The sequence below is a fragment of the Crocuta crocuta genome, unplaced genomic scaffold, assembly GCF_008692635.1.
Source record: "Crocuta crocuta isolate KB4526 unplaced genomic scaffold, BGI_CrCroc_1.0 scaffold168, whole genome shotgun sequence".
NCBI lineage: Eukaryota > Metazoa > Chordata > Mammalia > Carnivora > Hyaenidae > Crocuta > Crocuta crocuta.
The window spans coordinates 1,265,780-1,280,037 of record NW_027532591.1 but is presented as its reverse complement, the minus strand read 5'-3'; the positions used below and the strand labels follow the sequence as shown (position 1 = coordinate 1,280,037).

The window sequence follows — 14,258 nt, the reverse complement described above, 5'->3', positions numbered from 1 at the left end:
AAATATATCTCTTTATAATTACATTTTCATTTATTAAATATTTAATCCATATAAAATATATATTTAGTCAACAATATATATTCATGCATACATATATATTTAGTCAGTCAGCAATATAAGTATATTCAGTAAATAATATATAAATAACAATTTACTGAATGCCCAGGTACTCACCAGGTTTAGAGGCTAAATCTTATCTATTCCTTTTAAATCCTTTGTCCTGCCTTCTACCCTCCTCCCCGCACAGATAAGTATAAGCTTGAATCTTGTCTTTCTTAATAGTTTTACTATACATGTAAGCATGCCTAAACAATGTAGGGCTTAGTTTTGCATGTTTTGGAACTTTTTGTAAAGTTAGAAACCGGTATCATTCTGTGTACATTCGTGCTTGTGTCCACCCAACATCCATGTTGGTGAGTGTGGCCATAGTTCACTTCTTTCTTGCCATGCACTCCATGTCTGTCTGCACCTCAACTTACCTGTCTGTTCTCTTGGGCAATTCCACTGCTGACAGCGTTTCTTCTTACAAACAATGCTGATACAGATGTCCTTATATATGTGCTGCCTCGTGCATATGTGCAAATGCTTTTCTTTTTTTAAATTTTAGTTAACACACTGTGTAATATTGTTTTCAGGAGTAGAATTCATACAACACCCAGTGCTCATCCCAACAAGTTCCCTCCTTATACCCATCACCCAACTAGCCCATCTCCCACCCACATCCCTCCACCAACCCTTTGTTTGTTCTCTATTGTTAAGAGCCTCTTGTGGTTTGTTTCCCTCCCTCCTGTTTCCCCCCTTCTCCTATGTTCATCTGTTTTGTTCTTAAATTCCACATATGAGTGAAATCATGTGGTCTTTGCCCTTCTCTGACTGACTTATTTTGCTTAGCATAATATGTGCTGCAAATGGCAACAAATGGTTGCATCCACGTGTTGCAAATGGCAAGATTTCATTCTTTTTAATGGCTAAGTAATATTCTATCATATATATCCCACATCTTCTTTATCCATTCATCAGTCACAAATGCTTTTCTAGGACATATAATCATGGAAGGCAGTTGACAGGCCACAGGATATGTGCGTCTTCAACTTCACTAGATATCTCCAAATTTCTCTTTGAGACCTACACCTCTGTACTGCCACTGGTTATGTGTGAGAGTTCCTACTGTCCCACATTCTTGCCAATACTTTTTCATTTTTATCTATGTAGGTGGGTACATCACGTATAAGATATGTGATACTGTGTATGTGCCAAGCACTGTCCTAAGAATTTTATCTATTTTATTTTATTTTAATTTTTTTTGTTAATTTAATGTAATTTATTTTAATTATATTAAATTTTCTATGTGATGGGAATGATTATTAACTATATTTTTACATAGGAGCAAACCAGGATTTAGAAAAGGTAAGTCATTTGTCTCATTTTAGTCTCTAAATGACCATAAGGTCAAAGGAATATTTTTTGAAAACATAGAAATGATATAACTTGAGGGAGGCAGTGGACTGCTGTGGACGTATCTGGTGATTTGTCATCAGACCGTCTTGGGGTCAAACATCGGCTCTACCACTTCCTAACAGTGTGATCTCAGTTTCCTTAGAGGTTAATAATTAGGGTATCAATACCTATTTGCATAGGCTGTTGTGAAGCTGGCCCAAGATGGATGTGAACAAACACCCAGTCCTGTGCCTGGCACTTAGCAGATACTCAGGACAGGTGTCACCCCCTTCCCCACAGCAGTCTGCAAAGATGCTGCAGGTCTGCTCTGTAAACTCTAAGGCACTGTGCAAATAAATGTGAGACTTCTTGTCCCATTCATAGTCGAGTCTCCGGTGCTGTGATGAGGCACGATTGCCTCTCCCTTTCTTTCAGACCAGGAGCCAGAGTTTCAGGGAGAGGATGTGATTGCCCAAAGAGGAGGCGCTCAGAAGAGTCACGGCCAGCATCTTGGCTCCCTGCCGCCGTCACTCCAGCTTACTCCTCGGCTTTTCTTACTGCCATCCTCTTTGCTCCCAATGCTGTCCTTGCAGTAACCTCTCCCACATCCCTCCTGGTTTTACCAGACCCTCTCCTTACAGCCATCTGTCACTTACAAAACTTGGCAGCAGACCTGTTCCCCGGCTGATCGGATACAACTGTTTTGTCCTTGTTTGGTAAAAAAGATGGTAGTAGCCTTACCATCAATACTCTCAGCTCTGGGGACCCAAACTCCCAGGCTCACCTCCTCTGTAGGCAGTAGCCAGAGGCCAGGGCCACCAACGCATTTGACACACTAGGCCCAAGACACAGGGAAGTACATCTCAGGTGCTTTCTCTGTTGAGCCTGCTTTTCCAAAAAGGAATCTGGATGGTGCTGAGTTGATAGACTCAGTGCCATCCCCTGGCTTTCCATCAATGTTTACTCCTTGGCAAAGCCTTTTAATGCCTTCCCTCTATCTCCTCAAGATAAGCTCCAACTCCTCATGACATTCACAACCCTCCATGATCTGGCTCCTGCCAGATTCTCCGGCCCCAACCACAATTTAACCCTGAACGGACGGTCTTCTTCCCACCACCAGGCCTTTGCATCTGTAGCTCCTCTGCCCACCCTTTGCTACCTGGCAAACATCTCCCATCTCCCAAGGTTCATTCCAAATACCCCCTGTGGGCCCCCATCCCACTCCCTTCAGACCCTGCTTTGCACCTATGTTGTGGTTACCCACTGGTCATCTTTATTGCCGTGATTTGTTATGTATTTGATTTATATCTGTTTCTTCCCTTTAAACTGAGAGCTATTTGAGGCCTAGGGCTGGACCCTGGCGTGTCATTTCCCACATCTGGAAAACGGGGATTATCTCGTTCATCCCATGGGGCTGCTGTGAGGAGTAAATGCTGTGTTGGCTCTGGGATTCCAAAATGAAACTCAGAAAGAGGAGCCTTAAGGTCACACAGCCAGTAAATGGCAGAGGAGGAGCTTTGAGTCGGGGTCTCCCGAGCCTGTACGTGCACTTGTGGCCCACTCAGAGATGGGAAGTACTAGAAAGCCAAGCTTTGTGCCTGGAAGAACATAGCACTCCGGGCACCCTCAACAGTTGATGTGCATTTACAGATGAGAATGGGAAGGTGCAGGGAAGTAAAGTAGCTTACCCAAGGTCACACAGTGAATTCATGGCACATGTGGCTTGGGACCCATCCTTTAATCCCAGTCTTCCTCCTTCCCTAGCTCTGTAACTGTCCCTGGAGACACAATTCATCCCTTCCAGAGGCAGCTTAAGACAGCCTCATTCCCCCACTTTGTGAGAGACTGAGGCATGGTTTTTCCCAAGGGTCTCTCAGCTCCCTTGAGACGGGTTGGATCACAGCCCCTCAGGGCTTAGCTGGATTCCCTTCCGAGCCCACCTTGCTCTGGGGAGAGCAGCAGGGTCCAAGTCCTGGAAGGGCGATGGCTGAGATACCTTCAGCTCAGTTAATGCGTCTTCCACATTAACTGGCTCAGTGACCTTGAGCAGGGAACAGACATGTGGGCCTGGTCGTCCCCATCTGGCTGGGACCATGGTCCTCACAGCCAAGCTGCTGACGCACCTGCTGCTGGGAGCAGAGTGAAGTCGTGTCGTCACAGAGCTCTGGAGGGGCACCAGTGAGGGTAGCAAGGCTTTGATTTCCTCAAGACTCTCCTTGACAGTGGGATGCCTGATTGTCAGTCACCCCTCAGCCGCCCCGAACCCCACTCATGGCCTCTGTGAGGCCAGACTACCTTCATTCTCCAGCCACGACATGAAAGGTCAAAGGAGCTCCCGAGCTTCTCTGTGGCAGAGTGTGTGTGAACATGACCTCTGGAGCTAGACTGCCTGAGACTGAATCCAAGCTCCTCCACACAGTGCAGTATGTATGACCTTGGGGTCATTCCATAACCTCCCTGTGCCTCAGTTATCTGGGAAGGGAAATAATAATAGGAGTCTTACCACCTATGGTTGTTGTGCAATTAAATGAGTCAATATCTATAAAACATTTAGGACAGTGTCTGCAATACAATAAGCACCAAATAGGTGTTACTCATAGAGCACTTGCAGGTGCCAGGTAGGGTCCTTCTAGCCCTCACAGGGCACCCAAACTCAGGGGTGTCTTTGCTGTGTCATGTGTGCCACCCCACCTTCTTTACCACTTTCCTGAGAGAGACGTTAGCTGGACCCTCCTCATTTCTGCACCAGGAAGACTGTATTGCCAGTCAGAAGTGTGGCCTGGACTAGACCGCAGGTGTCTGATTCCTGGTAGAGTGAATGTTCTTTCACTGATGCTTCCTGGGGTTGTCGAGGCCACTCAGGAGGCTGCTGTGAGGATGCATGAGCCCTGCTGCAGGGTGCTAAGGGGCCCACCAGGGCCTAGACTATGGAGATAGAGCTGGCCTTCCCTCAGGGAGCTTACTCCTCAGGGTTACCCTGGTGTGATAAGAGGAGGAGGGAGGAGTTAAACACACATGCACACACGAGCATGCACACACACACACACACACACACACCATGTACTCACGACCACCAGGACCACAAGGACCAAACACAACCTACTATTTCCTACAGTGAGGTGGTGGCTTCTGCCGCTTTCTCCCTCTCCTCTGCGGCTGTTTTCCTTCTACCTCTATCCCTCACCTATTCTCCCTCTCTTCCTCCTCCTCCTCCCTCTCCCTCTCTCTCCCCCTCTCTCCCTCCCTCTCCATTACAGCCATATTATAAGTGAAACACCAGTCCACTAAGGGGTGTCATGGGCCTGTCACTTCCCTGAGCTTCTGTATTTTCATCGTGAAACGGGCAGAGGTAGGAGGTGGAGGGTAAGAGCCAAGACTGTGAATTTTAGGTTCATCAGGAATCCCTATGATTCCATAATTTGGGGCCCATGGACACAGCTCAGGGCAGAGAGGGGCCTGGTGCCAGGTCAGGGAAAGGCCTGGAGTAGCTCCTGTCATGGGAGCCACACGCTGGGTCAAGCAAAGCCCCCCAGCTGTCTTGCTTGAAGCCTGGACTTTTCCCACGGCAGCATATTGCCTCTTAGCAGAGAACAACAACAATAAGCCTCACACAGAACTCTCTAGAGAGAAAATCATGTAGGCATGTATGCAAATCATTCTACAAATCACGTGCAAATAGTCTCCTGACTCTTCCATATTGCCCTAATGGAAGGAGCACCATTTTGAAGCCAGTAGAACTGGATCTGCATCCCATCTAGGCCCCTGTGAGACCTTCAGCAAATGATATCACCACCCTGACTTTGTTTTTCTACCTGTACATGGAGCCAATATAATTACAGGTCAATCCAGCTATGAACATACAATGCCCATCACTGGTCCATCTTTATTTCTAGCACTGAGCTAGGAACTGACAAAATAGTGGCAAAGAGGTAGACCCATCCTTGCCATCCTGGAGCTCACAGTCTGGAGGGAAGAAAGACTTGAACAGCAGATGCAAGCCTCAATTCCCAAACCTCAGAGACACAGGAAACGTAATTTTCCCTATTTTTATGTAACTGAACTTACTTTCCATTTTGAGGCCCCACTCTGCCAGGGGCCAGCAACTTAATCTCAGTCATTTTGGTATCATCTTTCCCCAGGACTGTGTAATTTCAGTGAAGAGTTATGATACTCTAGGGGATGGTAGATAGATAATCTTGTCATTGGTATCACCATCTATGCACATTGCTTCCCTACACCTGCTGCATCCTCACAGTTTTCTGGGCCTTGGTCACAGCAGAGCCCCTGAAGGTCAGCACCATGTCAGACCCTGGTTCCTGNGTCCACCTTCAGGGCATTGAGATCTCCAGTATTCCTTCCTCCCAAACTGCATTCCACGCTACAGCTGGGAGAGCCCAGATCTGCCCCTGTAATTGGCAGTGGTCTCCTATGTCTTTCATATCCTTCAGCTGGACTGACAAGTCCCTGTTCACCTCTTCCCTTTCTATCTCAACACCCTCTCATCCCCACAGTGTCAGCCAAACCAAGTAAGAGCAATGATTCAGACTACACACATACATTTCCTATGTGCCAGACACTTTGCTATTAGCTCACTGAGATCCCCACAATCATCTACAAGGTAATTTTATTCTCTCCTTCTTAGCCGAAGAGGAACTGAGCAACCAAGAGGTTAGGCCACATAGCTATTTAAACCCAGATAGTCTGGTTTCAGAGTCTGTGCCTTTAATCACGAAGCTAGACCATCTTCTTCCTCATTTCCCAACCTTTGTGCAGGCCCCCCTGCCTGAAACACCTTCTCCTGGCGTCCCTTCATCTGGCTCACCCTACTCATCCTTTATGTCTCCCTTCTCCATAGTCCTTTCCCAGGCCCTATGGGTTCTCATGGCTCCCTGGACTGTTCCCACCTGAGCCTTTGCCATTCACCACATTGGATGTTGCTCTCCCACCATGCCCCTTCTAGGGCAGAAACCACTTATGTATCCTGGAATGCCAGGCTTATGGCGTGGACCTGGCCCTGAGTGATTTTCAATTCAGTTACCCCTGTACTCTGTCAAGATCAAATGAATTCTTGGGGCCAGTCTCCTAAAGGGCATTATTTTTAAATTTTTTTTTTATTTTTATAAATAGTTTATTATCAAGTTGGTTTCCATATAACACCCAGTGCTCATCCCCACAAAAGTGCCCTCCTCCATGCACATTTCCCCTCTCCCCCCCCACACCCATCAGTCCTCAGTTTGTTCTCAGTATTCAAGAGTCTTTCATGGTTTGCCTCTCTCCCTCTCCCCCACTATTTCCCCCCTTCTTCTCCCCCTTGGTCCTCCGTTAAGTTCCTCCTAATCCTCCTATACGTGCAATCATACGGTATTTGTCTTTCTCTGCCTGACTTATTTCGGTCACCATAACATAAAGGGCATTTATTAGGCACCTTCTGTGTACCATGCCCTGAACTGAGTACATTAGGAGAAATAGCATTGAATGGCCAGTTGGGGTTGTCCAGCAAGGTTCATCATGGCCAGGCCAAGGTTGGCCCAGGGCAGTGATCTCTGTGACCTGGCTGTAATTTCAGATCATCTACCACTTTTCCTCCCTCTACCCCAGCCTCTGAAGCCTCCAGCCCTCCTGTTGTCCTGCTTTTTTCCACCTTCCTGATTAAATGAGTTCAAAGGAAAGGACCCAGCAAACTTGTTTACCAAAGGAACAAAGACTGATCTAAGGAGGTTGATTGTGTCTCCTGGCAGGAGGGAGATTATTCTCCTCACTTGATAGATGAAGATCCTTCTGCTCTGGGAGACAGGAAGAAAAAGATGGAATCACAGACTGCCTGCATGGAAAGTGTCCTTGAGAATTACCAACTTCTTTCTCCTAACTTTAAAGATGAGAGTAGGCTGGAGACTTACTAAAGCTCAGCCAGTAACTGAGCCACAACGAGAACCCAAGTTCTCAGATGGCTGTTTTGTTGGCTTCTTCAATTTAGCCTTCTTGTTCCCAGGTCCTGTAACTAGCAACCTTCACAGACCAGGACCCCCAGTTCCAAATCCCTTTCTGCTTTTTGTCCCCTCGTTGCCTCTCAATCTTTAGTCTCAGTGAGTTGTGTAAAGCCCAATTTTTAGGTACTGTATCAGGCAGTTAAAATACAGGCGTTTGAGCTCAGACACATAGCAGTCTTCCAGACTATGTATTATAATCCTTGTATCAAGATGAGGAAACTGGGCAGAGCTAGCAGCTTCTCCAGCTAATAACCAGTTAGGGTTCAAACACAGGTGTCCAGGTCCCTCTGCTTCCTCAGTCCATGGGATGCCTTTGGCCTGTGGCTGGGGGTGGCATTTCCTCTGCACTACTTTCTCCACTATTTCTCATGTTCCTCTCTACTTGCAAAGGCTCTCCTCCCAATTTCCTGATCTATGGGAACAATTCATGTTGAACTGTATCTGACCTCAAGCCAAGAGATGAGTCTGAAACCTCTCCCCTCCTTGCCCCACACTCACTGTGGGAGAGGGAGCTCTGGGTGGCTGCAGCTTCTGGCCTGGCTTTGTTTTCTCTCATCCTTTTATTAGCTGCCTAATTGGCAGCCCAATTAATCTGCTCATCTGTGAAGGAGGATGGATCACAATGAGCTACTCCATTTCCAGAAGCCGTTCTCTGCCATTCTCTGAGGCAGCATGGCCAGGCCCTGAGCGCAGGCTGGCTCCTTGATGGAGGGCTGCCCTGGGAGATGGGGTCAATTAGTGGACAGATTAAGCAATTATTAGCCCCTAACAAGGGCACCTGGTATCATTACCCTGCCTGTTTACTGGCAAACTGCAGCTTTAATATGAAGACCAACAAATAAATTAGGGCATCTGGTCTACTGCCGCATCGGTGGAGAAGTAAATGATGTCCAACTGGCTTTCGGCTGCCGATGGATTCTGAGCCCTGGCCTAATGAAAAGCCTGAGATGTCGCTCACTGGTCACAGCAGAGTTGGGATGTGCTGTGGAGCCATTTATCATTCCAGGAGCTAAGTGCCTGCTGCTGGCACATGGATCATTCTTAGTTATCCTGCTGCTTCCTCCTGTCTGTCTGTCAAAACACACTTCTCTTTCAGGGCCCAGCTCAAAAGCTCTTTCTCCTTGATGCCTTTCCTTCTCTCCCCAGCAGGAAAGGAGTTCCCTTCTGCACCTTGGGAGGGTTGTGCACTCCCCTACTGTTCTCCAGAACTACAGTCATCTCATGGAATGCCAGAGCTCCGTTTCGCCCATTTTTTTTTCAGGTCTCTGAAGAAGGGATAGAAATGTAGAGAAGTGAAAGGAGGCATGAGGAGTCAGGTTGTTTCCTCACCCCCTCTCCTGTCCAGCTATGCAGGCCATCACCAGAAGGAAGTCATCGAGGGCAGTGACAGGCTCACATTCGCACTTCAGGAAGATCCCTTTAGCTGCACCGATGGGGGCATGCTCCAAAAGTGGTCGCAGTCATTCAGGCCAGACGTGGTGGTGGCCTAGAATAGACAAGCAGCAGAGGGATGGAGATGAAGGGCAGATTTGCTAGATTCAAGGAGGAGACTTGGGGACTGCCTGATTGAGAGGGGACAGTCATGGAGAATTCAACTTTTCTACATTTGGTGACCTGGAGGCAAGCGGTGTTGGTGCCAGAAGAAGCAGTGAGGACAGCTGGCCCCAGGGTCTGCAAACAGAGGGCCCTTGAAGTAGAGAAAGGGGCAGAGTAGGGACACTGAAGAAGCCTTTCCTTCCTCATGTGACTTTAACCTAATCCCTTCTCTCTGCCTTCTGGTATGAGCATCAGCAACAGGAGGGTTTAGATCCCTGAGTCCCTGAACACATAATCATCCAATCTAATGTCAACACTTAGCCATTAGAGAACATCTCTTTATTCATTGTTCAGAGTTATCCTGCCTCTCCCCCATCTCTGTCTGTCAAAACCCAGGCCCTCCAAGGCATAGCTCAAATATTCTTTTCTTAGAAGCTCTCATGGGCTATGCAGCAGGAAATTTACTCTCCCTTCTGCCCATGGGCTTCAGCATTGTGTCTGGAACTGTCTTGGAAACTGAGACATAATGTAAAATTCACCAGGCAACACCTAATTCATAGTCACATACCCACGATGGCTGACAACGCGGGCCAAAAATCACCTTTGGAGCTTTAACTGCTCCCAAGCTGAGTAAAATGTGCTCCTCCTGCTTGAAACTCTTTGAGGTTAACCCAGATGCTTCTCTTTCCCTAGGGATCATTGACTTCCTCATAAGCCAGCACCCTATTGCCCGAGTCCTACGGGAATACCTGGTCTTCAAGATTGCCCCAATGCTCAACCCTGATGGAGTCTACCTGGGCAATTACAGGTAAGGGGCAGGGGAGAATGCTTGGAAGCTGGTAGCTACAGGATGGTGGGATGGAAGCAAGGAGAAAAAGGGGATATATTTTTGAGAAAGAATTTTCCTACTACCCATGGGTTCATTAGAGGAAATCTCGTCCTGGCTTTTGAGAATGTGGCTAATGAGCCTTGGATGTTTCATGCACATCCACTTGAGGTAACTTGCTGGTTTTTTCTGGTCAGCTCACTAGCCCCAGAATCAGGAGAGCTAGAATCCATTTTGGCACCTACTTCCCGTGTAACCTTGGGGAATTTACTTTCCAGTCTGATGCTCGGTGTCTCTTGCATAATGAAGGCAATGATCACATACCTGGCAGAGCACTGGCAAGAATCAAAAGAAATGGTGGAGACAAATGTGCTTTGCAGAGTATCCTACGGTGGTTACAACGATGACTATGTTGATTCTGTATTTCTTTTTGGAAATCATTATGAAGTAGGTTGGCATCTCAGGTCATCTGAACAGCATTTCTCTCAGATGTGGGCATACCAGCCAGCCCCACACTTACTCATGCACTCGGACCTTGAACTCTCTTTCTCCTGGATGAGCACCATAATTTATATGGCCTAAAATTTCACTGCCTGGAGGATCATCTGCTGGAACATTGACTCCTCTGAGATAGTGTTATGATTCTTATTTGACAGTTGAGGCAACAGGCTTGCCCAGAGTCACCCAGCCAGTGAACCACTGGCTGTCTAACTTCACTGCCCTCATTATACCTCTTTAGAGTGGATGAGTGCCACAACCTGTAAGGTAACTTTTGTTCTGTGTGACCTGGTGCCTATNCAGTGTCTACTCTTAGAACTGTTACTCCAGCACACTAAGCAAAGCCTAGTTCCCTAGACATGTCATGTTGGTCCTTGATTCCTTACCTTCCTCAAGGCCACCCTCAGCCCAGAACCTGCTGTCCCTTCTTTAACTCACTAACCCTTCTTCAGCTTGCGTCTCTTCGTCTGGAAAGCATTTCCCAACCCCCCAGGCAGAATTAGTTACTCCCTGTCTAAGCTTCCGCAGGCCCAATTGTTGAACAAGACTTATCCCATTGTATGGATCCCACTGGCCTTCAAGCCAGCAGAGAAGAGGGACTGAGCCTTAGTGGCCCTGGTGTCCCTGGGGCCTAATGGCAGGGATCAGCCCAAAGTAGATGCTCAAAAACTATTTGATGAATTTGAGTGAAAGAAAGGATGACTTAATTGATAAAGAAACCAAAGGTCCACCCATGAGTTGGGATTTTCCCAGGGTCAGTGGCACAGCTCAGATTAGAACCCAGATTTTTTAATACCCAGCCAGGTCCATTTTAAACAGAGTTGATTTATTGCTTTCCAAAAGCATGGCAACTGGGTCCAGAGGGGCTTTGCAGTACCTCTGGGTGTAAGTTAGAGAGAGCCCATGGGATGCATGATGCCTTAATTAAAGACAGTTTTGCTTCCTCTCTTAATTGGCTCAAGCAATGGTTCATTAGCACTGGCAGGTTTTATGGCTTGCTGCAGGCCCGAGAGCAATGCCTTTCCACCTTCCCTGGACAGAACGCACTGTTAGGGATAATGGTGGTGGAAAGACTGTTTGATTTATGTTAACATTTCTGTTTAATTACAAGAGCAGCAGTGGTCAGGACGAGGTCAATACTGTCCACTCCACACACTTATTTATGTCATCATCTGCTGTCCAGGGATGGCAAGTTGGAAAGAGGTCTGTGACCTTGACCAAAACATCTCCCTCTCTGGGCTTCAGATGGCCTGTGGGGTGGTGATGGGGGAACTAGAGGCTTTCTATATGTCTTCAAGCTCTAGATTTTGTGATTTGAGGATCTCAGGATATAAAAGCTCCAACCCTCAGAAATGGTTCTCTACTGAAGTTTAAACACTCAACATTTTCCTAGTGAAAATATGTGTTTCTCATTATAAGAGCTGGAGAAAATCTCCAACCACCAGCATTAATCCTGTTGCTAAAAGAGCTCTGAGTTGCAACAAAGAGCCTATCAATCATGAGAATTCACTACTAAAGATTTGGAGAAGGTGAAAAATAATAATAACGACTCAGAGTTGAGAGCTTCAAGGTGCCTTCGAGGTGCTCTGGGCCAGCCTTCCCTGACTACAGCAGAGTGTCCCACTGCCTGTGGGACATGCCTGGGCGTTATGGGTGAGGAAGGAACTCAGAGTTCAAGTAAGCTTGGGAAACATAGAGTTAAAGCACAACTAAATGTGTTCTTTCATAATAAGATCTTTCAGTTCTGAGTATGCTAATCAACAGGAATCTCAAGAGGGGAATATAGTATCTGGTGTTTCCCAAAGATAAGTCAAGGAACACGTTTCCCTATAGAGCTTGTTTCCCCCTCCATCCCTCACCCCCTCCACCACCACTCCCCCAGCCCCCAGTGGTATTAGACTTTATTAAACTCATTTTGGGAAATAGCATTTCAAGAATTCTGCTTGCCCACCCAGGGCCATGTCAAGCACTCATACACTTATCTCATTTAATCCTCACACAAGCTGGTGAAGGAGGGTGCTTGCTGAGATCTCTCTGCTGGCAAATAATGAAAATCTATTCAAATTAGCTTGAGTACAGAAGGAAGGGTGGGAGGGAGGGAGGGAGGAGCGAAGGAAGGTAAGGATGGGGGAGGGAGGGAAGGATACTTGTCCACATTCTAGGGCAGTAAACAGAGCTGGACCTCAGAGGAACTCATCACATCACTGGAAACAGGGCTGGAACACAGACGGCCACGTGGCTGCCTCTGTCCTGCTCTCTTTCACACCCAGCATCCCCTCAGGATGTGCAGTCTCTTGAGCCTCAGTGAAGTGAAAAAATCGGACTTAGGTCGTGTGGCCTGGAGGGGCAGGCAGACATGCAGGTCTGCGTTCCTCCCTGCGGCTGCACCAGACATGCCAGACCCTGTGTGAAGAACAAGAGACAGCCTGTCCTCCTCCTCCTCCTCCCTTTTTCTTCTACATTAAAGAGACAGATAATCCAATCTAGGAAGGAAAGGCAGGAGACTTTCACAGATGTAATCATGTAAAATTATATTTATAACACAAGCACCTATACTATGGTATTTATAGTAAATTAGCATTTAACTGCAAATGATGGCAGCTACCGCATGAGCGATAATGCTCTTTATGAGGAAGATGGCATTTACTAACCAGACTGCCGTATCTGCGCCTGGACCGGGGCCTCTGGGAGGAGCAGGGAGGGCCTCGGCTGGTGTACAGACTCCAGCAGACTCCACAGGAGCCACAATAGATGGCATCACAGGAGATAGCAGCGATGTTATGCTGTGTAACAGTGACCCAGGGCAACCGTCCATCCTGTCTCCCTCACTATGCTCCATTTACACTGGCCTGCTTTCCAGTTCACTCTGAGGTTTAATGGCAATTCACAGGAAGGCCTTCTCGGAGCTTCCAGGGTAGAGCAGGCCTCCCACCGTGCCCTTTCCGGGCACTCTGCACTGTCCTTTCATAGCCCCGGGCCCAGCTGGTAATTGTGCAGGGATTTATGTGGCCATTCATTTACTGACGGTCTCCATCTCCAGACTGCAGACTCCATGTAGTCAGGACTTTGTCTACCTATATCCCCAAAGCCTGGCAGAGTGCCCAGCACAGAATGGGCCTCTGTTGTGTATTTTCTGGATGAACAAATAAACTCAACAGCAGTGTTTAGTAATAGTGCTATGGTACAGAGCTACAATCCCAGTGCAGAGTAGCTATGGCCAGATGCCCTCCCCTCGCAACCCTTAACTTGCACCTACGTGGCCTCCTAAGCCCAGCTGTCTTGACCTTATGCTGGGATGGCACGAAGGAAGTCAGTTTTATTATATCAATTTGAGCGAAGGGGAACAGAGCATATAAAGGTGAAGAACCATGTTCAAAGCCACATGGTGACACTCCACATTCCCAGACACGGCCTCTACATTACAAGCTAGAGGTAGAAGCAGAGAACTGGCCATCTTATGTTCCCTGCTTTCCTGAGCCTTGTTGTCTTTGGGCAAGACACATCTCTCCCCTGGCCTCAGTTTCCCTCCTGCCCTCTTGGAAGAGGATAATGAGGTGGAAAGCATCTTCCATCAGTTAGTAGGAGCACTGGACAGAGGCTCTGTCAAAAATGGCATGGCTACTCCATGGATGAACTTGAGGACATTATGCTATGTGAAATAAGCCAGTCACAATAAAGCAAATACTATATGATTCCACTTATATGAAATACTTAGAGTAGTCAAAATCACAGAGACAGAAAGTGGAATGGCAGTTACTAAGGGCTGGAGGAAAGGGGGAAATGGGGAGTCAGTGTTTAATAGGTATTGAGTTTCAGGTTTACAAGATAGAAAGAGTTTTGGAGATGGATAGTGGAGGATGATAGCATGGCATTATGAATGTACTTAATATACTTAAAATGATTAAGATGGTAAATTTTATGTCATGTGTATGTTACCACAATAAAAAAAAAAAAAAAAAAAAGAAAGAAATAAT

The 14,258-nt window shown here is 47.0% G+C and overlaps 1 protein-coding gene across 12 annotated transcripts in view; it reads left to right on the top strand.

Annotated features, from left to right (window-relative positions):
- AGBL4 (AGBL carboxypeptidase 4) overlaps window positions 1-14,258 on the top strand; it is a 1,406,556-nt gene that overhangs the window by 1,265,028 nt on the left and 127,270 nt on the right. For all 12 annotated transcript variants that reach the window (XM_077779716.1, XM_077779717.1, XM_077779714.1 and 9 more), the window contains one exon: window positions 9,654-9,768. In XM_077779716.1, the coding sequence (XP_077635842.1) occupies window positions 9,654-9,768 (115 nt within the window). The remainder of the gene's footprint in view (window positions 1-9,653; window positions 9,769-14,258) is intronic.